General features: G+C 33.5%; 2 protein-coding genes across 4 annotated transcripts; both read right to left on the bottom strand.

Moving 5' to 3' along the window:
• Positions 1-1919: 1919 nt before the first annotated feature.
• LOC128189374 (interferon regulatory factor 8-like) lies at positions 1920-17356 on the bottom strand. Of its 3 annotated transcripts, none has more exons than XM_052860957.1 (9): positions 17189-17356; positions 8610-8796; positions 7380-7557; positions 5317-5372; positions 4787-5003; positions 4415-4510; positions 3893-4187; positions 2820-3081; positions 1920-2685 (listed from the first exon to the last, which is right to left on the bottom strand). In XM_052860957.1, the coding sequence occupies exons 1-9, from the start codon at positions 17212-17214 to the stop codon at positions 2575-2577; spliced, it is 1428 nt and encodes a 475-aa protein (XP_052716917.1). In that variant the 5' UTR covers positions 17215-17356; the 3' UTR covers positions 1920-2574. The 3 variants fall into 3 exon arrangements, with proteins under 3 accessions (XP_052716917.1, XP_052716918.1, XP_052716919.1); XM_052860958.1 differs by lacking the exon at positions 17189-17356 and adding an exon at positions 11269-11417; XM_052860959.1 differs by lacking the exon at positions 17189-17356 and adding an exon at positions 11101-11224.
• A 2679-nt stretch (positions 17357-20035) lies between these two features.
• Positions 20036-26340, bottom strand: LOC128187755 (mitochondrial import inner membrane translocase subunit Tim21-like). The gene is made up of 6 exons (XM_052858313.1): positions 26037-26340; positions 24766-24828; positions 24562-24659; positions 24328-24401; positions 23399-23498; positions 20036-20541 (listed from the first exon to the last, which is right to left on the bottom strand). Exons 1-6 carry the CDS (start codon positions 26278-26280, stop codon positions 20452-20454), a joined length of 669 nt encoding a protein of 222 aa, XP_052714273.1. The 5' UTR covers positions 26281-26340; the 3' UTR covers positions 20036-20451.
• Between the last annotated feature and the right edge of the window lie 141 nt (positions 26341-26481).

Below are 26481 nucleotides of genomic sequence, written 5' to 3'. Positions count from 1 at the left end.
TATATTCTGTAGTGTGTGATATGTGACTGTTGATAATGTTGTTTAATTTGGACTGTGTTAAATATGACTGTTGACATGATGTAATATCTGGACTGTGTGACATTTGACTGTTAACATGTTGTTTAATCTGGACTGTGTAATATTTGACTGTTGACATGTTGTATAATCTGTATTGTGATAAATATGACTGTTGAATGATGTAATATCTGGACTGTGTGACATGTGACTGTTAACATGTTGTTTAATCTGGACTGTGTAATATTTGACTGTTGAGTTGTTGTATAATCTGTACTGTGTTAAATGTCATTGTTATACCCCTGTAAAACAGTTACTATATAACTCTATACGAAAAAAAGTCCAGCATTTTGACTGTTGGACTGGAACTGTTAGATTAGAACTGTTAAAAGCGACTGTTAAAAAAGACTGTTGACCGGTGACGTCACATTCCGGGAAAACGTGTTATTGATTAGAAGGGGTATAACAAAACAGTTGTTGACTGTGTCTCGGGCAACAGTTGATCTGTCGGACTGGCTCGCAAACTGTTGGCCACGGTCTTCGGCCTTGGGCAACAGTTTGCGAGCCGGTCCGACAGATCAACTGTTGCCCTCGACCCCAGTCAACAACTGTATACTGTTGACGTGTTGTATAATTTGGACCGTTTTATGTGACTGACGATATGTTGTATAATCTGGACTATGAAATATGTGACTGTTGACATGTTGTATAATCTAGACTGTGTGATATGTGGCTTTTGACATGTTGTATAACTGTAATGTGTGATATGTGACTGTTGACTTGTTTTATAATTTAAATTGTGTGATATTTGACTACGGACATGCTGTTGTATATTAGTTGTGTGAAATGTGACTATGAACGGTTATTTTTAGGACTGTGTGATATTTGACTATAATTAACATGTTAAGCATAGTAGTTCTATTCAAGTATCTGCACCCATTTAATGAAATAATTGATGTCAAAATTATATGAATATATGCTCCCTTTTTCTATCCTTTTTACAACTTACATGTACCTGATTCAGTTCATTTATTTGTTGGTTTCCCAAAACTCATCTTCTAAAATGTTGTGACAAAAAAAGGAGAAAAATTGAAAACAAAACTATTTATTTATTTTTTTTTTTTTTTTTGTAATATTTTCATAAATTTTACAAATGTTATTTTTATGCAAGCAATTTTGATGAATATTTAAAATTATTCCTTACATTTTAGATTAGAATATTCAATTAATCATGTCTAGCCTATAAGATATTATTTGCATTATCGATGAAAATAATGTTTTTTGGCAGTAGCATGACCAAACATTATAGATTTTAAAAAATATAAATTACAGTAGCGATAAACATGAAATGATGCTACAATTTGAATAAATTTAAAGTTCATGCTACATACTTGCATATAATGATCATTTTTTTTTTTACAATATATACAAATTCAAATCATATTGTTAAAGATTACATACATAATATTCATATTTTCATTATGTTGTAAAATGCATTATAATGTATCGGGGGTGATCATTCTGCAACACTGCATTTCATAATATGAATATCATGATTCAAAAACAATAACCATTAAAACCAATAAAAACACATAACAAAAATTAATATTGCGGAAAACAATGCAGCATTGCTAGTTATTATATAGTTGAATGGGTGCCTTCAAACTCTTTTAACACCAGATCACAAAACAAAGGCTATTACAGTAAGTGCTTAGAGTAGTAAGACTGAATACATGTGAATATACACACATTTATTTCAACAAATCAAAATAGCTTAATTAAAGATATCATCAATTCAATTTAAAAATAACATGTTTATTTACACTTGACTGTTAATATGTTACATAAACCAACCATTATAAGTAACTACTGTAGATTCCTCATTAAATGCAAGGAATTATCGCAAGAGGCACATCTCACGAATTTTAAAATCTCACTTCCATTTTTCAGACATATGTAAACTATATGAAACTATGATAAGAATTTGGCATTCACGATTTTTTGTTCTTGCAATTTGATGGAAAACCGTTGAATCGCAGAATTAAGTGCTCGTGTAAAATAAGGAATCTACAGAATGTAGTATCTAATCATCATGATTCTAGCAATCAATTTTCTTGCATGTATGTACTGAAAAGCTTTTCCTAATGAGTAAGTTCACTATAGAGAAATATTGTTTTGTAAGTAACTTAAGTAACTAATTTGGTTTCACTTTTAAAAGTACTTGACTTGGTCTCTTATGTATTTAGGAAAACACTTATGTCACCATTATGAAACAATAAATCTCAACAAATGTTTAGACCATCTGATAGACCAACTTTGAAATCAACATTAGAATGATAAAAAAAAATCATAACCATTGATGGTTACATATTTTTATCAGACTGAAATAGGTAATATCAATGTCCCACAAAACACAATTAATGGGTGTCACTGTTCTTAATATAAAAGTAAATTAGCACTAATCAAAATCAAAATAAAATGTCTAATGTAATAACCAAAACAACCAATGAAAACAACCAAAGATGATGAAACAAGGGATCCACACTCTGGGCGTTATGATCAGGTTTCCATTTGTCCATGACATCTGTCTTTGACAAAATGTAGAAGCCTGTCATAATCATCCGGCAAGGAGATTTTGATTGAGGATGACAAGGGGCTTGTACAAGCAACCTGAAAAGAGAAAAATATAATCAACTTTTTGATATCAAATTTTGACAAAGATTTTGCAAGAATTCATATTTGTAAGTTTTTGTAATCTAATTTACAACATATACACTGCATGTCCTTAGAATCATCCATTGTACCTGATTCAGGCGATGTTTGGCTCTGCTATGGAACACCTGAGCTGATATAAGCAGGCCACTGAGGTCAATATTGTTAGATGTCAGTTTTTGTCCAAATCCCACGAGAAAGTGGGCCACAGGCTTCTTGGCAGCCCCAGTCAAATATTGTTGTAGTGCCGTTTCAAAGTATTGGAGGAAATCATAGACTGCCGTTTTTGTATTCCGCTCCAACTTAAAAGGTTCACCATTGTTAATACAGGGAGATGAGATAAAAATAACACATCTGTCAAAAAATAAAACTATTAATGTATATTAGCTAATGAAAAGATCAGTACATGTACTACTACATAAACAGCAGTCAATACTACATGTATTAATAGGTCTATCAAGTTATCTTCATGTCTATAAATTGTAAATTAATACATGTAAATGTCATACATGACCTATACAGATATATTTCATCTTTACCTGTTGATTTACCAGCAAATATATCTAAATCTACATGACTGAGATTTTTATCAAAATGATAAATGAGCTACTATAGTCTGTCCCAGGTTACAGTTTCCTTCACTTTTTGATGAATTTTAACGAAAATACACATTACCTGTCAAAGAAGTACAACTGAAATCAATAAAGGGGGGGGGGGGGGGTCATCCAAGATTACTTTGGACAATTCATCTATTTTTACCCAAAGAAATTAACAAAAATTAAATCAAATTTCATATTGAAATTTATAATGGGAAATGTTTACATCTTTTCTCCATTTATTAATACATGTACTTGGGACATGTTGCACAATTTTTCAACATTTTTATCAGGGTACTTTTCATGTCGTTTGCAATGCAAAGGCCCATAGACTTCCTAATTCTGGTTTTGTATTTAAACATGAAGCAGTAGAGGGGGCATTTTGAAACAGAATAAATGGACTTTTTTCATTCTAGTGGATGAATGTAGTTTGGTACAAGGATATTAATAATTACTGAAATATTACCAGTAAGCAAAAAGTAGTGGAAGCAGAAACTTGGGACAGAGTATATCATCCAAATAACGTTCAATGCCTTTAATAAAACTAAATGCAGCAAAACAACACAAACCTGGATTTTCGAGTTGCATAAATAACACCTTCATGGCACTCCAAAAGCAGTCCCCTGTCTAACGCCACCAAAAGTTGGGAAGTGTGCTCCCTCTGGCCAGGATTGCTTGTTTCACAGGTGGGGAACTGTAACTGTTCAAACAGGTCTGGTCCAAAGAGTTCCTGTTTGATGGCACCATCTACAAACTGGTCATTCCTCTCCGGATCATAGAAAAGCCGACATCCATACGGACTGCAGACCCCGTAATTACAAACTTGTTGTTGGCAATATCGAAGTATTATCTCCATTTCATGATCTAAACATATAGACAAGAATATGATTAATGTAAAAACTTTCCTAATTCAAGTACTTGTATCTTACAAGCTTCAAGATTTCATATGTTACCTGCATGTACTTATATTTCGGTAAGTTACATAAAGGTTCTTTTCAAAAGGGTTTGAAAATATAACTGAAATCATAGAGGCATGTTGCACTAAATTGTGGCAATTAAGAGACCCCAACTTTTGTTCAGGGAGTACTAACCTGGAGGGTCCTGCAAGAATGGCGTGGTCTGTGGGGATATCAAGGCGGGAAGTGTAGGGCCCCGGGTTGTCATCTGGGTATACTCCTCACACAGATCTATAAAATATAAATAGTCCATAAATAAAACCACAGTTTCTGAAAGCATTACCTGTAATTGGTACCGGTAAATTGTTGGGAATGTTCATTTATGGGTAAAGGATACCCATGAAGTCCTTGAAAATTGAGCCACCACAAATACTGAATGATTCCACAGTATTTCTATAACATTCAGCACAGAACTATAAACATACTTTTGAGTTTCCATTGATTGTTGGCTTCATTTACCTCTCATTTAGTGAGGTCCATCAAGCAGAGAAACCGTCGGATAATTACCTTTCATATCCTCATCCCCTTGTTCTTCCTTTATGTTATCTGCTGGAGTTGGGATTAATTCTGACTGAATCATTGGTGCAAGATTTGGATCAGACTTTATTGGTTCCAACATCAAATCCTCTAGATCAGATGGAAAGTTTGGCATTTCAGACACAGGTTTCACCTCCGAGAGTACTATAACATCAGACGAGGTTATTTCCTTGGGACTTGAAGCCTTCTACAGAAAAATAAGAAAATTGGATTCAAATACAGTCAACATATTACACTTCGCCTTGTTTTCTTTTAGGCATTTTTGGTGAAACTTGGCTTCCACTAATTTAAGTACATCATCAAATGCAAGCATAAATATGTTGATATATAGACTCAGAAATGAGCTAAATCAAATCAGTCTTATATGTTGAAAAGTCAATTTCTGCCACATACTAAAACAACCTTGATATACACATGTAATACAATATCTTTTAATATTGAATGTTGCTGAAAAATTCTATACATTTTCTAACAGGTTCTAAAGAAATAAGTAAACTTACATTTAAAGTGCAAACCTCCCGGTATTCTTTGTTATTGGATTTCATCTCAGTAAGTTCTGTAATATTAAAATTTCATATTTAAACACAGGACCAAAAAACCCAACTCATTTGCTGTACCTTTTCCATAGAAAAAAGTGTAGGCACTTTTATGATGCTATTATCTAAAGATAAATACCTCCTTCAATGCTCTCTATTGGTTTCAATTAAAAACAGAATTTGATGAAAATACCATTCTGAATCAGTGATCTATCAATTACTAAGGGGCTGTGTAGCAGTTAGGGGCAGTGTAGTGCCAATGGGTTGTGTAGTTTTGTTTAAAGGCCGAACATTTTACAAACGCCCCCTTTTTTACCTGTACAAACTTCAAAATGATGCCGCTTATCAATCAAGTTTGAAACAATAGCACCCAGTTTGATTGACGTGATCGTCCGAGCGTGATCTTGCCAGGTCCGCGGATTTCTGTTTACTTGCAATTAACAATGTGATCTTTGATATTTTCCGCCATGTATTAAAAGGGGGAATTGAAAATTGATTTTTAAACATTACCAGTATTTAAATTGATTATGAAAAATCATTATTCAGTGATTGAAAACACGCACAATTTATATTTGAATTATGTTGAATGTGTGTGACCTAATAAATTCAACAAAAATGCATGGACAGCCCCAAAACATATAAAACAATTTTTTTTACAACAAACGTACAATATACTAATAAAACTATATTTATTGGTAAGAAGTTGGTGTATGTAAACGTCACTCCATGGAAAACGAACTCCATTAATTGTCGACGTATGGCTGTCTTTACATTCCACATTCTTACTGATCGTATGGTTTTCTTATACTATTATAATTGTTAAAATTAACTTTTTAAACAATGTCAAGTGCTAAACACAGTGTACTGAGTTATACTTTTATAGCAGAATTATTTTACTGCATTTTTTCAATTGTGCTTCACACACGTGTGCTTAGAGAAAATTCGGACGACACATACCATTTCCGTATAAAATCGCTTCGTATGGTCATTAGAACAATAAGATATTTAAACTAAGACCAATTCTGACTAATTCTTTATTTCCTGTGTATTATTTAGCTTCCTGTGTATAGCGATTAGCAACGTTCACGACCACAGGTAGACTGCAAGCCCCGGAGGCTTTCACACCTCTAATAATTAAGCCCCGCCCTCACCTAAGATTTACCACCCGGTAAAAATGTTCGGCCTTTAAGGGCTGTGAAGTGCAATGGGGCTGTGTTGTGCTAAATAGCTGTGTAGTGCTATGGGGCTGTGTAGTTTTGGTTAGAGACTGTGAAGTTCTATGGGGCTATGTAGTGCTAAGGTGCTGTGTAGTGCTAAGGGACTGTGTAGTTTTGTTTAGGAATGTGTAGTGCTATAAGGCTGTGTAGTGCTATAAGGCTGTGTAATGCTAATGGGCTGTGTAGTACTAATAGGCTGTGTAGTACTAAGAGGCCGGTTAGTACTAAGAAGTGTATAGTACTTATGGGTTGTGAAATACGAAGGGGCTGTTTAGTGCTAAGGGGCTATGTAGTGCTAAGGAGCTGGTTAGTATTAAGAAGCTGTATAGTACTAAGGGGTTGTGTAGTGCTATAAAGCTGGTTAGTACAAAGAGGTTGTATAGTACTAAAGGGTTGTGTAGTGCTAAGGTGCTATGTAGTGCTAAAGGGCTGTGCAGTGCTAAGAGGCTCTGTAGTACTAAGATGATGTGAAGTACTAAGACAATGTGTAGTACTAAGGGACTGTGTTGTGTTATGATGCTATGAAGTACTTAAGAGCTGTGTAGTGCTAAGGGGCTGTGTAGTAGTAAAGGCTGTATAGTACTAAGGGACTGTGTAGACCTTAGGGGCTGTATAGTGCTAAGGAGCTGGTTTATACTAAGGGTCTGTGTGGTACTAAGGGGTTGTGTAGTAATAAGGGGTTGTGTGGTGCTAAATAGCTGTGTAGTGCTAAGAGACTTTGTAGTACCAAGGAGCTGGGTAGTTTTTTTTAGGGGCTGTGTAGTAATAAGGGACTGTGTATTACTATGAGACTCTGTAGTAGCATTATACCTTCTTTACTGAGGAACTTATAGGCCCTGTAGGGATCACTTCCATCCAGCTGATTGTGATCCTTCATTTCCTGGATATCAGGGAGTTTATTGAGGGCACAGCGGAATCGTGTTTTCCAGGTGGGCCAGTCTGCATGGTCCACCCCCTCTCTATAACGGCCCGTGTGTATGGCCCATTCCTGAAAGAGTCAAGTGATCAGCCATTACAGTAACAAGCAATTATAGTTCAGTAGAGTAATATCAGTACATGTACATGTAAGCAAACAACTGAATACAAAACAGAATAGGTAGAATGCAGCTAGGTTTAGAAGGTCCATGTGAATGAAAAATTTTATATGTGTATACTTTCAAAAGGTGATCAATTTTGTTTTGAAGTTAATTGTCTTACTTCTGAATATCAGAGAGTAAAAAATACACACTTACTGTGAAAGATGCATGTTTACTTTAACATGCATCAATCATTTCATTATGCAATTTAAACTTACACTAAAAATAATTAACTACTAACTGAATCAAAATTTGTTAACATATGATACTTTTTTTTTCAAAAACAAAGAGAGGCCTCATTATTTTGCATGAGTTGGTACATATATACATAGGCCTCAACCTTATTACCCTGGAAATGTCATTACATTTATGTCATTACATTTCTAGTATTTTGCTGAACCTCTGATATGTTGTGTATTGGTTGACTAGTTGTCATTTGTGTCCAAGTGTGCCGGTAGCCCACATGTAGACTCATAAAGCATCACAATCATATAAAGGGATAATGAAATCAAGTGTTGCAGCTTAATATTTCTTTACCATATTGAAAATATATTTCAATTTACTCTATACATGAATTTCAATTATTCACTTTTCATGCTAATAATTTTAACAAGCAAGTTTTAGCTTTGGTCTCACACTGTGATAACAAGGTCCAATTACATAATAGATGTATATTATGACCATTTATGATTCATTGTCAATATCATGCATTTTAAGATTCCATGGCTCACAGAATATTGTTTAATTTCTTTTTTCATTATGCAGATTGTTTCATTTTGAAAGTAACAAACTGCTTCTATGTTAATGATCTAGTATTTAATTTTTTCTGATAATCAGAAAACTTTTACCAAAAGATGACAATAAACATCGTTATAGAAGCATCCTTCCACCTTGAAATGTTTCTGGTGCAACATTCCAGTTCCCTACATCTAAACCTTGTTCATTCTAAACCCTGTTTAATCACCTTGAATATTGTGGAGTCTGCCTCATTCCAGTCATGCTTGCCCCCGTGTTTCCAGGGAACCCTGAAGATCTTTTTTTCCCGGTCTATCCAGGCCAGACCCGGAATTTGTCCAGACTCCACTTTGGACTCGAGCCACGGCCTCATTCTCTGTCGTGTCTGACCACTGTCCATGGTGACCTCTAAAAATCTGAAATAGTAAAGGAAAATGATTTATATTTTAACATGCAATGTGCATGCATGCTGGAACTTTAATCCATGATACCGAGACCTAAACTCCTGTATATGTACATATATTTTTTTTTAACCTGTCATCATTTAATGCTAAAAAATATGACATAACTCAAAGTGGGACAAAAGTGTTTGCAAACTGAATTTTACCAACGGTTAAAGGGGCATGGCCATGGTTTCAGCTAAAAGGTTTTACAAAAATACAAACTATGTAAACAAGCATGGCATGAGCCTTGTTCACAAAATAAATGTGACCTCGCTAAGTATCTCTCTTGCAACTGAACAACTGACATAATAACCATTAGAAACACCTAAAAAGTTAAAGCATTCTAAACATTAAAATTGGGAAAATGTTCTGCTCATATTATGACCATGCCCCTTTAAAAAAAAAATTATGTGGATGAATCATACATTGTCAAACCTTTTTTCTGAGAACTAGATGTGCTAATTAACAACAAAGTAACATATTACTCTAGAGTTACTATAATCATAATTTCACTTAATGTTTTTAATTACTGCACTGTGCATGCATTATTATCTGTACATGAGTGCCAACACTAACCACATAGAGATAGTAACAGCTCGATCTTTTTCCTCATGCCAGTATTTGACAAGGAAGGCTTTGTCATATTCAGAGTACAGGTTTCCTCTCCTCTATTCATACTTTAACATGACAATCAATATTATATAAGATTGGAAACTGAATAACTAAATTTCTTCTCCTTTATTAATATATATGACAACAAATATAGAATTTGGTTCAGGAGTTGAATCCATTTTTTAACATTGCCTGCTCCTAAGCAAAGTTGGACAACTCTTGAATCTGGGAAATATTTGTTCAAATCATGTTCTGCTTTTTACTGTGTTAGACAAAATGTGCAGTAGTCTAATATAGAATGGTCATAATTCTCACTAACTTTAAGTCAGTGGTTAAAAGGAGATTAATTATTTATCAATTACATCTAAACTTTGTGAGTTTTACCTCCAGTATGTCTTTAAAATTAAGTTCAATATATATATTTCAGGGACTGCACTGACAACATTATATATATAGTGCATGCTTGGGAGGGTAACACCTCAATAACCATTGTCAACCTTCGCTTTGCGTCGGAAATGCAGAAAATACGGAAATGCAGGAAATGCGGAAATACATGCAGAACCTATTCTTTTCAGATACATGTATATAATACATGTATTGTTTAATTCAGGATATATCTTCACTATAGCAATAGTCATAACAAAGATATTCAAAGTCAGTATTTCATAAATAATGACTAACTAAAAATAATACACACAGAAAATTTCAATGCTAGTAAAATGCTTCTCATTGAATGTTACCCTCCAAAACCATGAGCATTGTGATAAGGTCAGATCAGTTCAATTACTGCCATTGCTATATAGCCAAAGATCGCTAAGTTCATAGAGCACATGACTAGAGATTCAAAGGGCCCATCCCATTACATATCATGATATGGTGCAATGCTGGTCCCTGGAACTGACAAGTTAACTCCTGTCAGGGGAAAGGACCTCAAATATTGATCTTCTGGCAAAGATCAATAAAGGGGAAGGAATGTGACAATCTGACTTGTTTATTTGCCAGAGCAAGATAGCTCATAAGAGCACATGACTAAATATTCAATTGGCCTGGGTTCAAATCCAAGTCTGGTCCATCATAATTCTCCATTCCAATACACTCCCCTTAATTCCTTCTTTTGTGGCAATAGGGGAAATAAAAAAAAATGTATGCATTGAAACTTAACTTTATTTAACCTCAAGAGTACCAGTTAATTCCCTTGAAGTACACAAAATTATTAAAAACAATGGTTTTAACTTTTAAATGAGAAAAAAAATCAATTAACCAGTAGTTTTATGTATATCAAAGACAAAGTACAAAATAAAGACCCCACTAACCCAGCTGATTTTCATGAGTTCATAAATGAAGTTCACTATCAAGCTACACTGTACATGTATGCCTGAATTATTATCATGCATTTCCACTTTGTACAATTGACCTAATAGATCTATTATTAATTATGGTTCCACACGATTTAGAAAGCATTCCATTCTATAATCGTGTATAGTACAGCTTTGATAATTACGCTGCTCATTTCATACACAAATAGGCCTTTGTGTTATTTAACAAAATAACGTTAGCTTCCATTGCTCTGTGATTTTCATCGCATATTAATTTATAATTCTTAAGATCTAACTTTGTGTCATTATATTGTAATAAAGAAATCAAAAGGCCAATATACAAACTTACCTGTGTATATAGAGAACGACTATTAATAAACTACAGCTATGTAGGTGTTTCTGTTCTAATACACCGCTCTAAATCCACGTCGAAAATGTAAAATGTTATATTAGAGGGTGTTCTAACTTAAGTATTTCAAATATGCTAATAGTTCTTGAAATAATATAATATACTAACCTGACTGTAGATTGCTTTATAAATAGATACTCTCATGTAAATATTGTCTTCTTTATACTTGTATTTTTAATGTTTACTATTCCAGAAATATGCATCGAAAGCGAAAGTAGGAATTCCCATTCGAATTATAGTAGTCAGTGATATAACGGATTGGAATTTCCGGTAGACCAGTTTGACCCCAGTAGATAATGCCATTGTCAACTTGTATTAACAATGATATAGAATGACTGGCAAATAGAGCAGTGGGTGTCAATTCTTAAAATTCGGCATGCAGTTCCAGTACACAAAATCTTTCTTTGGAAGTAGACTTATAATAATAATATACATGCAGTAGTTTGCACGGTACAAATAGTTTAATCATGTTGATTATATGCTTTGCAAAAAAGAGCCGGTTTTTCCATTTTAAGTGCAATTACAGGTAAAAGCAGGTCAATTACAGGGTGCCTAAAATATAGCCCATATATTCGACTCTGAACTTGCAAAGTCCATGATAGGCACATTTACAAAATAATGATCCATTGGGGGGGGGGGGGTTAATTAATATGAAAGTAGCGACGATGCAAAATAAATTACGTATCGGTGGGTATATACATGTACTTTTTAGATCTTTATATCCTCATAGCCTTTAAGGTCCACCATCTCTCTCTCTCTCTCTCTCTCTCTCTCTCTCTCTCTCTCTCTCTCTCTCTCTCTCTCTCTTAATTGTCAATATAATATGAATCAGTTTGAAGTACCAGTATTTTTTGACATTTAAAAAAAAATCATTGACCAATATATAATTCTTATTTTTCTTTTACATCAAAAGAGACTTCTAGATTTTAACAAACAATTTCTTGATGCATACAATTTTTGATCTTTTTATGGCAGAAAATCGTTTTCATCAATTGATATCCGAATGAACTACCAGTTTCTTTCACATGATTTTAATCAACAGATAGTGCTTAATAAACTGAACACTATTAAAAGGCAGTAAAAGGGAATGAGCATGTAACACAGCTCGAGTCTTATATATTTGTGTTTAAATTACAAAAGATTGTAAAGTAAAGAAATTACCATTTCTTTGACAAAATAACTTGTGCCAAACAAGATGAACTGATTCAATGTCTTCATAAACTATTTTTTATCAACGACAAAAGGCAACATTAAATTGAAACTTATTCTAATACAACACATAAGTAAACAATAACAAGGTTCAAGCTATGTTTACAAAACTAAGGATTCTATAACTCGCTTGCAATTCAACATTTGACTTTAAAATTTTGACATACCATTAAAACAGCCTTATTGACCATTCTAGACAATTAAAATGAAAATTTGAAGTTCAAATTGTGACCAAGTCACTTCAACTTTGAAAAGTTGTGTGACCAAAAAATAAAATAAAATAAAAAAATAAAAAATCCCTGCAGTAAGAAATAAGATTTTATTTTCTGGTATGACATCATCGTCGGAAACCCAAGGTTGATTACGCGCCATTCCTCTCTACATCACCGGGCGGGTTTCCGACGCTGGATGGCATGATATAATTCCACAGACTGTGCTATAAAAACAGAGAAATACTGTTCAAAGCTAAATATTTACATCTACCGAGCATGCTTCCGTCCATCTCTTTCGGAAACTTTAGTGAACTGAAATCTACACGCCCGTTTATCGATTGGTCGAAACCTACAGCGACTGAAACTGACAGGAAATTGACAGGACTGAAATCTACACGGACGCCCCATTCATCGATTAGTCGAAAAATAATATGTAGCGACCTAAGAAAAATCCCGAAATGCACGAAATAATCATGATGATTTGGCTCTTTCTTTTAGCTAACATACTAATGTACGGTACTTAAACAGTAATTCAGTTAATTTACCTTACTTTTTACAATCAATTTATTGATTTGTTAAAAGAAAGCTGTAAATATATATAAACAATAAAATGCTTATAATTAACGCGAGTTATGTGTTTTTTTCTGCAATGTCGCCAACTTCATATCTCGCATGAATCACCAAAGGAAGCATTTTATCGGTTTTAAAAACGTTAACGCACATTTGGTTTAAGAGGTAGTTCTATCTTATTATTTTAGCTATGTCTGATAAACTATTCTTGAATGTAAAATTAGTTTGATTTAATGGTTGGTGTAAACAAAACGCAGAGGCGGATCCAGCAATTTGGAAAAGGGGGGTTCCAATTGATAATAATCAATACATGCAAAATTCATTATTTTTCAACAAACAATGCCTTTTGAACGTTTTTCATGCGTAAATTTAATTATCAGTTATCTCGTCAATATCTAATGCATTTCATACCTATTTCAATATCAGAGTGCACTGCATTTATTAAGCGTTTTGGGTTAGGTAAGGAAGATTTGCACAATTTCTAGCCTTAGAAAAAAAAACCCAAGTCTCCAGCAATGAGAACGTGCGTCTATGCTTAATAGAAAGAAACACTAAAAAAAAAAAAAAAAAAAAAAAATGATCCAGACTTATTACGATTATTATTATTATTTATGTCTTTGATGTTTAAATTCTGAGCTATTTATCGATTTTGATTTCTATTGATTGCCTTCTTAAATAAAGGTCTAAATGATAGGATATGACAAAAGAATGGGAATAATTTATCTGCTGAATAGATTGTACATGTGTAATACAATGGTACAAGCAATAGTCGTCCCAGGGAACTTGATGTGACCTCTGTAACTGGTGCGCAACATCACCCGGCACTAGTACAGATGAGATCATATTCAAGAAAGTTGTGAAAAGTTGTGCATTTACATAATGGTTTACATTTAAACCCCTTACACGGTATTTCTGTAACGTAATTTCCGATTCTTGGGGGAAAAAAAGCTTCGTTTGTGATTCAGGTATGAAGATAGCTAGCATTCCAGAAAAATAGCATAACCCGCATAAGAAATTCTTTAAATGAGCAATTTTAAAAGCATTTATTTAAGATAATTAAAGTATTTATGGTATAAATGGGAAAAATTGCCTTTAAATAGGCATTACAAGTTTTCGAAACAAGAGGCCAATTGGCCTTAACGGTCACCTGAGTAGCATATATCCAATACACAAACTTGTCATGGAGTCTCATATATGCATCTAATTAATTAGGTTTCATACTGGAGTAGAAAAATTATAAATTTGTAATGGCAACCACATATAATTCAAAAAGAACTGTGAAACCTATAATTTTGGTGAAAAACTAAAAGATCTGGTCTACAAAATAATGAATTTAGTTTTCCTTTCAGGTGTGTGGGAGTAAAGAAGATAATTTTTTAACGTTATATGCATTAGCATCTATACATCCATTTTGGCCCTGCCCTAGAGTCAAAACCCATACCCCAGGGGACATGAAAATTAAAATTTCAGTAGAGGACTTCCTGGTAAACATAATTATTAGTCGGTTTTTTATACAGATGTGTGAGAATATAGAAGAAGATTTTTAAACATTATATGCATTAACACTTAATTGCCATATTGCCCCCCCCCCCCCCCCCTCATGTCCTGAACCCCTGACACGGGGGCCATGAATTTCACAATTTAGGTAAAGGAGATTGTGGATATCATAACCATGTATTCAGTTTTTTGCCCACATGTGTGGGAGTAGAGAAGAAGATTTTTTAAGATTTAAATCATTTTTACTATATGGCCATATTGGCCCCACCCTAGAGCATGAACGCCTAACAAAGGGGTCATGAATTTCACAATTTTAGTAGAGAGCCTCATGGACATCATAATCATGCATTTAGTTTTTAACAAATATATATGGGAGTAGAGAAGAAGATTTTCTAAGATTTAATACACTTTTACTATTTGGCCATATCGGCCCCACCCTAAAGCCTGAACCCCTGACCGAGGGGTCATGAATTTCACAATTAAAGTAGAGGGCTTCATGGACATCATAACCATGCATTTAGTTTTTAACAAATATATATGGGAGTAGAGAAGAAGATTTTCTAAGATTTAATACATTTTTACTACATGGCCATATTGGCCCCACCCTAGAGCCTGAACCCCTGACCCAGGGGTCATAAATTTCACAATTTAGGTAGAGGGCTTAATGGACATCATAATCATGCATTTAGTATTTAACAAATATATATGAGAGTAGAGAAGAAGATTTTCTAAGATTTAATACATTTTTACTACATGGCCATATTGGCCCCACCCTAAAGCCTGAACCCCTGACCGACGGGTCATGAATTTCACAATTTAGGTTGAGGGCTTCATGGACATCATTATCATGCATTTACTTTTTAACAAATATATATGATAGTAGAGAAGAAGATTTTCTAAGATTTAATACATTTTTACTATTTGGCCATACTGGCCCCACCCTAGAGCCTGAACACCTGACCCAGGGGTCATGAATTTCACAATTAAGGTAGAGGGCTTCATGGACATCATAACCATTCATTTAGTTTTTAACAAATATATATGGGAGTAGAGAAGAAGATTTTCTAAGATTTAATACATTTTTACTATATGGCCATATTGGCCCCACCCTAGAGCCAGAACCCCTGACCCAGGGGCCATAAATTTCACAATTTTGGTAGAGGGCCTCATGGACATCATAACCATGCATTCAGTTTTTTCCTCACTTGTGTGGAAGTAGAGAAGAAGATTTTTGAAAATTTGGCTTTTTTTGCATATTTGGCCCCGCCCGTGGCACCCCAGGGGTGGTAGAGCCATAAATTTCACAATTTAGATTCTTCTTACCATAGAGATGCTTCACACCAAAAATGGTAACGATTGGCCTGGTAGTTTTCAAGAAGAAGTTAAAAATGTAAAATTGTTAACGCACGACGCACGACGCACAACGCACGACGACGGACGAAGACCAATTGCAATAGGTCACCTGAGTGACTCAGGTGACCTAAAAATACATATGTCCCAGAGAAAAGGGGGGGGTTCCGACCCCCGGAACCCCCCTCTGGATCCGCCAATAAAACGTTAGAAATCTCTTAAATCCACGCCGTGCATTTATTATAGTTAATGACATGACTCTGCAATTTATAGGCCTCAACATCTTTAGAAAGAACAAAGATTAATGATAAATTTAGCAAAAATGTTCTTTGTATTTTTCTTTCATTTACTGTTTTATATCATTATGCAATTAACAAAAGCAATTTTTTCAGTTTGATTTTTTTAACAAACCAAAAAAAAAAAAAAAAAAGACCCCCCCCCCCCCCAAAAAAAAAAATGTCGGAATTTTTGGTTGCATTGAAACATCATCTTGAATAGTTCAGCTACTTCAGAATTTGTGAACCGACAATTTTATGATTTGGGTTCGCATACACAAGTTCAAATTTTTATATATTTTATCTATGCAAAGGGGAAATAACTTTTTTTCGGACTTTTCTCTCAGTTGTATGTCTAAATGCTATAGTTTTTCTTATTCCAACGATTAATTTTAAAATATTTTTGTAATTTTAGTTTTCTGATAAAGTTGACATTAAAATTAAAAAAGAAAAACAAATTTCTGCCTACAAGATTTTACTTTTAACAAAAAAATACATTTTTCTAATGCTAAAATATGCTTTAGTTTATGTTTATCTGGCATCTCAAAAAGTGTGATGACATGTATATTTTTTCTAACAATTGATGACATTTAAGTCTATTAAGTCGAAATCAGTTCAGTTTTTCAACTTTCCTCAGAGAATTTTACGAGCATGGAGCTACCTTAAGTACAAGTATGTAGTACTAAATAGTTTTCTTCCAAGAAATTCGACTCGGTAATATGATTTCATCAAGGTTACACCTTGCCGCACTTCCACGAAACATTTAAATATGTTGGAATAAAAATAGAATGCACTGAACAAAGATACTACGCAGTTAATCATATTAACATTCATGAATGCACTGCAGAATATAGTGCATTAAATGTACAATGCTAAAACTGAGATACTAATGTTACGTAACTTTATCAAAATTACCTGCGAATATCAATTTCTGTTGCCATGTCGACAAGGGGTAAAAGTTACGAGAAGATACGGCTAACTCTTTTGTAAGAACGTAGTCCAAAGACTGCTAGGAGTTGAGTGTTGGATCGTGTTGGAGATACGAGGCGCCTGGATGCATGATGACTGTCATGCAATGCTAACAAAGGCCATACAGGAAGTATGCTTCCTACAAGGAGGAAGTATTTCTCTAAAATACCCCTTATTTGACTTTTTTTTTTAATTCAAAAGTCGCACCGAATTAGTCGATATATTAAATACTGAGGTAATTTGAATTATTTCCTTAATTACTTCGAGGTTTAGACAATATTGAACATGGTGAGAATAAACAACACACGCACTTGGTTTTGTAATTGAATTTTTTGGAAATTTCATACAAAAGCTGAGCTTTTCAGTACACGTGCTTGAGATATGCGTGCAATGACCAAAAAAAATATACAAGAGGCTCATGGGCAACATTGCTCACCTGAACAGGCTACATTTTGACGAACATGAAATTTATCCAAACTCTGGATATATCTCCACTATAGACCTTTTACATTAAGAGGGTTCGATGGTCGTGGATATTTTAGACTGTAGTAATCTCCGCTAGAAGAAGAAGAATTCTATTTGTATATAAAAATGTAGGAAAACACACAAATTTAAAAGGTAAAATATATGGATTTTATCGTTACTTAATACATGTAATAGTTTTTAGCTAAACAATTCATAACTAAAACTATTACGTAGATCTGTTGGTCAATTTGTTGACCATCCAGCCTCCTTAACATAATAAATAAAGCATCACATTCCTTATTTCCTCTCCATGGTCCCCAATAATGACTGTGAACATGAAGTTCCTTCACACACGCAACTTTCATTTTAATTTATTGTCCTTAAAAATATTCTACATGAATAATTCAATGTAAATACACCCTAGATGCAGGTCTAAGGCTCCCGGTCTGAAAAATTCTGATGAATGACAGTTTCTTACGTCGTAAAAATTTGCAGTTTAAGACGCACAAAAACGTGCGCTAGTTTTGGATTGAGTAATCTTATTTAACAAAAAATATGTGGAAATAATTAGAACCAGTAATTTTTCAAGACAATTTACAACCAATTTCGTCACAGTACTTTCCTCAGTCTTTCTCTTAAACATAGCAACCGACCTCAGAAAATGAAGTATGTCAAATTGACGGGCAGATTGGAAGTCGCTAATTTTTGCATGTAAACAAACAACACTACTTATCTTTACGGGTCTGGTGATTGTGTTTAAAAGAATATCAGAGGCAAGTGAAATGATGATACAAGTAGTATAATGTTGACCCATGAATTTTTGGTATTGAATATTTGTACAAAATGTTCGAGAAATTAAGTTAGTTTAAAAGTTCAAAACTAGCGCAATTTGTGTACACTAAATTTTTGTGTTTGAATGGGAGAAGCTATAGCTCTACGATCTGGAACCTGAATTTTCTCCGTAGAGGTAAATACACCCATGTCCATTTTATCCTATTTAACATCATTTTGTTTAAAACTTCATTTTTACCCTACAAATCTCTGGAATTTTTTTGCTATATTTTAGGAGCTTCAATAGCTCATGGTTTAAACAAATTGTATATTGAGTAAGTAAGAAAGCTTACAGTATGAAAAAGATTTTATATAACTTGCCATCTTGTTTGGGAGATGATTTTTTAACACCTCACTTGTTTTTCATTATTTCTTAAATAATCACCCTTTGTGATGGGTGGAATGTGTCTGGTCCTTTTTTTTTTTAAATAAACCCTTCACCCATTGATGCCTAGTGCCAATTTTAAGTTTTCCAGAGGGTCCTTGAGCAGATGAGAAATGATATGAATGATGCTGACACATACAGAGTAAAGCATACTACAGCTTTTGGTTCAGGTCAGCTAAGAACAGTGTGCAGATCAGCACCTTACTTTGTGTAGGAATTAGTTATATCTGGGCAAGATTTAGAGGTAGGTAGGGTTTGAATATTTTAGAAAAAAGTCTTAACTGATAATCTTTGGAAAATGGGAAATTAAGGTTTTGCAGATATGAGGCATCTACAGGCTCAGATACATGTACTGTACAAATTTAACCACACGACCACACGATATGCAATGACAAAATACTTAGGAAAGGAAATTAGTAATCTGGTCTTGTTACCCTATGATAAAGCTAGTTATACATCTGCATTATTATCTATATTTTTTTTTAAAGCATGTGTTATATAATTATTACTATTTTATATATTTTTATCTTCTGACTTTTTTCTTAGAATTACGATTCTAAATATACTCTCAAAAATAAACCCCACCACAAATGCACTTAAAAACCATATATATTTGTTTTATTATTTTTATCTCTGCAACATATATATGAAATGGTAAAGAACTACATGTAAAAATATATGTCTATCAATCCTCTGAAAAAATCAGTCAAGTACTGACAGATTTCATCATGATTATCTATAATTATAGAAGATAGCTAATTACCACTCAATATGGGAAAAACTGCCACAATCTAAACCTAGAGACTTGCTTGTGAAACAAAATAGTAATTATATAAATGGAAACCTAAACTACAAGTTCTATACATATAAGGAGATAGCTGTAGCTCGCAATCTAAAACAATTTGGATGATGTAATCAGTCAAAAACTAGTTTTTGTGTGCAATATAAAAATACACAAATTTTTCAAGAGTGGCACTGTATCTCCCGGGTCGTCCACCCATTTTCTTTTTCAGACTTTGAGCTACAGACCTGCAGCTAGGAAGGGGAGGGTAGAAAAAAATCTTTAAAATTCTTTGAACATATCCCCAATTTGAAATGTTATCAAGAAAAAATTCTTAACATGTATTCAAAATTTATTCCATCTAAATAATGCACAACTATTTACATGGTTTATTTTATTATCTAACTTTTTACATTCATTTGAAAGTCACTAGAATCTACAGTCATTTATATACAAATAAAGACCGAGACCCTATTCACAACATGAAAGTTTACATATGTTTCATAGTATTCTCTATAGTTTTGTTTATTCTGTTGTTTTTGGATATTCTTATGTTCATTTCCAGGATAAATAATGTGTCTGTAACAGTAGCTTAGTAGTAAATTATCAAATGTTAGAGAACCTAGAGAGAGCGTTTGATAGTTAAGGAAGACAAACATCATTTCTTTATTCTTATCCAAATGGTCCTATAAGAGGCACTATGATTTAAAGTCTGAAATCGTGGCTTGTTGCAGGCTTCAGTAGCTATCATCGCCTGTCATATATGACGATGGTTTTGCTTGGGAATCCTTTCATTTCTACAATCAGGTAGACGTACTCGCTCTCTTTGTCTGGTTCCTGCAAAAAAAATAACAACTCAGTTTAAAAACCATTAAAGTGAAAGTTGAAATGCTGGATTAAGATATTTTTGACTCTGCTTAGTGTACATAAGATCAGGAAATCTTAAGTTCTATAAATACTTTTCTATGATTAGCACAACGACAATCCAGTTAATTACTATTCCTACCACAAACTTGATCCAGTTTTCCTTATTGATTATTTAATCATTCAAGTACTGCTATAAATACAAATAGGAATACCTGTAAATCAGGCCAGATGTGTTTTCTATGATGTGTTCTTGAATAATAAAACTAGCCACTAGCTGTCTCGATTTAAATAGATCATTTGCAATAGGAACCTCTCAGAAATAGATAATTTCATCAATTGTGTGGTGATTTTTTTTTTGGTACTGAGAAAATTCAATATACATATGCTCCAACATGTATGCATATCCAACATTTAACTGATTAAATAAGCTAACTAAAATTATTAAGGTATAGAATGTGGCCTTATGGAATGCAGTTGAATCATCATATTTTCAAAATTTAAAAGAAATGTATGACTTTAATTTAATTAAAAGAGCAATATGACATTCTTGGATACTAAAATGCCATATAAATATTATTAATTCCTCACAAATGATATTTTTCAAAAAGGCTTTATATACATATGTGTTTAAACTGTGATAAAAAGAATCACTCATGTGATGTATTATCTCTCTCTCTCTCTCTCTCTCGTATGAATAATGAACAGAATCAAGTTGGCAGCATGACATCAGGATACTTCTAAGTTATCAATTCACATACAAGTATCCAGACCATCTACTGGTAATTTCACTTAAATATTACAGAAACAGAATTGTGATAGCAATCTTTGAGTTAAATGTACTGGTACAATTTACATGAAATAGATTCTGCATACAACTTTGTTTCATTCATTCTTAGACAAACAGAATGAAAGAGATAATTGGATAATATGTGTGTAGTGATAACTCCATCCCGGTTACCAAATAGTAATGTGTGGATAAGAGTGTGTAAAGGGAAGTGGTAATTTTTATATTCAGCTTGGCTGAGAAATTTCAGTGTGACGCTGAGAAAAATGTCAAATGTTGTAAAAAGACTTCTGACAATGAGGTACATTTTTGTCCTATCACATATAGGTAAATATGGATAAAATACACTGATCTGAAAGAGAAACATGTACCTAATTGGGCTCATGTACCGGTGTCATATAATTTTTTGATACCGCGAAATATTGAACCCGGGTTCAATAATTTATGCGATATTATGAACCCGGGTTCAATATATCGCTGCGAAATATTGAACTCCCCTATAAAAATTGAACACCGTATTCAATAAATTATGGCCACGATATATTGAACCCCCCTCAAATTTTTATTGCTTTTGGAGAGAGGGTTCAAAATAATATGGCCGCGATATTTTGAACCCCTCTAATTTCAGTGCCATCGGAAAGGGGGTTAAATAAATATCGTAGCCATAGTCAATATTTTATGGGGGGGGGGGGGGGGGGGGGGGGTTTAATTTATAACATTGATATTATGAACCCCAGTTCAATATATCACAGGGTTCAAAATATTATATGATACCGGTATTTTAAAGGCTTTTAAGAGTTTGGCAGAGCTAAAAGTCCATTGGAATACCAGTAGAATGTATACAGTGTACCACTACCATATATAATGATGGGTCTCTTCCAAGTGGTTGTTTCATCTTGGATAAAAAAGGGATTCTTTGAGAGTACATATATTAAGGAAGTTGTTTACTCAGGGTTTGAGTTCACGAATTCGGATTGTTATAAAGTTCAATTTCATGAGTAAAATTTGTTCTAAACACTAAAAGTATTTATGAAACGAATTATTATTGACATACTATTCGATATTTTTACAAAATTATGGAGTTCGCCTCAAAAAAAATTCAACTTTTAGCGAAACAGAGGAAATTCGGACTAAAATTTTCAGATTTTGTTTTTCACTGAATTATATTTGGTAGTACTGAAATATTCAAAGTTAAGATTTTAATTGTTAGTCAACATAATTTTGCATATTTTTTGTTGGCTTTATCTGACTTTTTCATTTAGATAATCGAATGGCACACGCTACAAAAATATTGAAAAATGCTTAAAAACGATAAAAAACACCATATATCTCAAAATTTTGATCATTGACCTCATATAAGTTTTATGCCTGCAGAGTAAGGGCAAAATACTTAGTTTAATGCTATAAGTTTTTTAGTATTATCATAATTCATTTTTCTGTTAAATTGAATAAAAAATGGGTAGGGATTTGAAAACTGATAGAGGAAATTCGGACTGGAATATTTATAAAAATTGTGAATGAAAACTTAATGCTTTATGTCTGTTAAGTGTCACTGCCATTCATAAACTGTATTTCATTTTTATAAGAGTTAAGCAATTTGTACTTTTTTTACAATCAAGAAAATATCAATCATAGGGTAAAATTTTTATGGATTTTTCTTAAAATTTCCAAAAATATTCAATGGCCATTAACTCAAAAAGTAGGTCATTGACCTACTTTTTTGAAAGTGAAAAAAATCACTATCATGATAGGTCTTTAACACACAATAGATGGGTTTTCATTATCATCAGTGGAATTTGTTTTCATTCTGAGTAAACGTATACCTTAAAAATTAAGTACAAACAAAATGAAGCAGAAATTCCAATATTTTTTTTTTTATAAATTAACTTGGGGTCATATTTCACATCATCCTTTGTTTTGAGCTCAAAACATGACAAAAATGTTGCTTGAAAGCTAGGATAATAAAAACTCTGGTGACACCCAGGCATGGTTGGGTATTATTGGCAAGTCCTTCAGGTAGACCTATACAATGTAGTCACTTACCTGCTTAACCTCGGCGTATACTGTTGCCATTTTATGAGAACTCTGGAGATAGAACTTCATTCTCATGTGTTTAGCCCCATCAACTATGAACTCTTCATGGCTGGAAGAAAACAAGTGATCAATACACCAAAGTTCAGATTAAAATGAGCAAATGGCTGATACTTCGAAGAAAATGAAAATAACTGCATATCAAATGCAGATCTAAGCCCCAGTAACAGTACTGTAAAAGAATTTCATGTAACCACTGTATAGCTATTAACTGTTTTAAATATATCATATTTCATCCTGCAACAAAAATCTGACATTTTTACCTAATTCGCTCAAGTCTTAGAATGCAATATACAGGTAATGTCAGTTTTATCTCAATGTTGGTGCTAGAGACAGCAGAGTCTGAGAGGAAATATTCTTGACATCAGAAAACTTAGTACTGTACATCAAATTACCAAAAGGAACTTCTGTATTGAAAATTTTGGAGATGCTGATATCATTTAACTGTTTTTGCAGATTTTCTAATTTGAACATTAAACACTAATCACCTCTACAATGAAATGTGAAATGATAGCACCTGTTGTTACAGAGTTATTGCCCCTGCATTCTCTATGTCAGGTAGATCACGCTTGATCATGCATTGTCTATGTGAAAAAGTTACTGTCCCTGCATTTTTTATATGTGATCAGTGTTAGTTACACTACTGCATTCTGGGTGTAGGAGAGTCATTGTCCCTGCATTGTCTGTGTGAGAGACCCTGTATTCTGTGTTTAGGATGTTATTGCCCCTGCATTTTCTGTGTTAGGTAGTTTCTGTCCTTGCATTCTCTGTGTGAGAGAGTTATTGCCCCTGTATTCTCTGTGTGAGGTAGTTACTGTCCTTGCCATCTCTTTGTGAAGGAGTTATTATCCCTGATTTCTATGTATTTATTCAGGGCTTACCTGACATGTCTTCGTCTGCCTCTTCTGTCTGTCTCTCCATACACCTTGATAGGTTCACCCATTGCATTAATCACCTGTAAGAAAAAAAAAAATCAGTTTCAAACGCATGATAGTTTTCATATATACTCTGCATGTATTTATCTATCATCTTCAGGCTGTCAAAATTAACAATTACAACAGGTTCTCTAGAAACATGTCTTATCCCTCCTTTATAACACTAGAGACTATGCTTACCCTCCCATCGTTTTTACAGATTTCTGCGGCAGCACTGTACACACTGGTGGCCCCATCTGTAGCACACAGCTCTTGATACAAGTTGTACAGGATGTAGCCTGAAACAAGTAAACAAAAAGACTTTTCAATTTTTATCAAAATCTACATCGTTATTACAGTTCACTGACCGTATACCAAACTGATTTGTATGGTGACATATATTACCGATTAATCCGCCGCCTACCACTATTACAGCTATGTATGTCAGGTCTTTTCCTGCCTCCACAACTATAATGAAATAAAAGTAAAACTTGATAGTTGCATGTCCAAGACATTAAATAAAATGGGATGGGGGAACAAATATGACATATATATACTGTGGAATCATTAGATTTTGTGGTGGCTCAATTTTCGTGGAATTCGTGGGTACCTCTCATCCACGAATTAACATCCTCCACAAATTATATATTAGGGTTAAAAAGTCATATTTTGTTTTGTAGGTATAAGAAAATATACGAAATTACTTCCCCATGAACCTATAAAATTTTAGCAATCCACGAAAATTGGCCCCCACGAAATTTAATGATTCCACAGTATATAAAGGAGAGAGGAGTGTAGTGATTGGAGTTGTATGGACTACAGTATACATAACATTTCGGCTTAGATGATCGGCAGTAGAGATTGTATAGTCCGAAATATCTGACGTTTTCCTGGCCTTTCTAACGATTGTGATTTTTTACATGCCATAAAAAGTGTCAGGACAGGGTTATTACAAAAACTGGAAATTCACCGCCTCCACCTAAAAGCGGCACAATTTTAAATAAATAAATATTTATAAACTCAATTATACGGCTTAAAAATATAATTTTACTGCACATTTTAATAATCACAATGATAAACAATAGTGTTGTTGACCTATTTTCTCGAGAGATTTAAAAAATGCACAAAATCCAAATAAATCTCAATGGATTGAAAGAGTCTGTTTATGGGATGTAAAGACCCATAAACAATATTAGTGAGCAGTAATATCATCGTTTATTACGGTAATTAGTTGTGACTGAAACATTTGATATAAATTATAAATATTTAAAATCAAGCCAAGAATGAACTGGAGGTGGCAAATTTTCAGTTTTCGTAATGGCGCTGGTTCTGACGTTTTCCTGGCATGTATATCAAAATCGTTAAAAAAGTGAGGAAAACGTCAGATATTTCGTAATAAGATCTAACTAGATAACAGAGATCCCTGGTTTGAGTCCCTATTAAGTCATTATCGTTTCCTCACTTATTACAATATCGACGGATCAATGGAAAAAGGCATTTGACCTGCTAACATGCCTTCTGTCATCTGTAGATCCTAAACCTATACATGTGATGTCAAGCAAAACTTTGCACGATAGTTCAATATGACATTTACAATTTTTCATTTGACGATTCATGATAATATTTTCATAACATTCTTTAAGATATATTCATCCATATCCGTAAAAATCCTTTACCTTTCTGACCCGCTGATAAACCTTCGTATGGACTCTTTCTCTTTACATCCAACTCTGCACCGGTCTTGGGTTTCGAATTTTCTCTGGTTTCTTTGCTTGATTGCTCTTGGTTTTGGGTTGAATAACATTTTAAAATATTTCTTTTACAGTTAATAACATCCACAGAAAGAATCCTTCCTGATATGAGCACTGTTCTTGCACTGTTGCATTGTGATAAAGTTTGTAGTAGTTTTAACGACAACATGATGATGAATCGAGGTGACTGTTGAAATGAAAGTGAAAGCAGTTTTTCTAAAAAAAAAATGCGCATTCGCATCAGTAAAAACATTAAAGCAATTATTCTAAAACTTCGGTTATTTTTATCATCATTTGTTTGTTCTAATGACTAAGTTGTGCAATATTTGAATATCAATTCTTATGTATATTAGAAGATAGATTCGATTTT

This window comes from Crassostrea angulata, chromosome 6 (genome assembly GCF_025612915.1).
Source record: "Crassostrea angulata isolate pt1a10 chromosome 6, ASM2561291v2, whole genome shotgun sequence".
Taxonomy (NCBI): Eukaryota; Metazoa; Mollusca; class Bivalvia; order Ostreida; family Ostreidae; genus Magallana; species Magallana angulata.
Note: the sequence above shows the minus strand (reverse complement) of the source record. Positions and strands in the feature narration are given on the sequence as shown.

Excerpts from the sequence above, each read along its gene's own strand:
- LOC128189374 (XM_052860957.1), bottom strand. The coding sequence starts at position 17,214 with ATGGCAACAGAAATTGATATTCGCAG. Across the intron at positions 8,797-17,188 it reads ACAGAAATTGATATTCGCAG|ATTTTTAGAGGTCACCATGG; the intron begins GTAATTTTGATA and ends TTACTATTTCAG. Across the intron at positions 4,188-4,414 it reads ATTCTTGCAGGACCCTCCAG|ATCATGAAATGGAGATAATA; the intron begins GTTAGTACTCCC and ends CTATATGTTTAG.
- LOC128187755 (XM_052858313.1), bottom strand. The coding sequence starts at position 26,280 with ATGTTGTCGTTAAAACTACTACAAACTTTATCACAATGCAACAGTGCA. Across the intron at positions 24,660-24,765 it reads GGTAGGCGGCGGATTAATCG|GCTACATCCTGTACAACTTG; the intron begins GTAATATATGTC and ends TACTTGTTTCAG. Across the intron at positions 24,402-24,561 it reads TCTGTAAAAACGATGGGAGG|GTGATTAATGCAATGGGTGA; the intron begins GTAAGCATAGTC and ends TTTTTCTTACAG.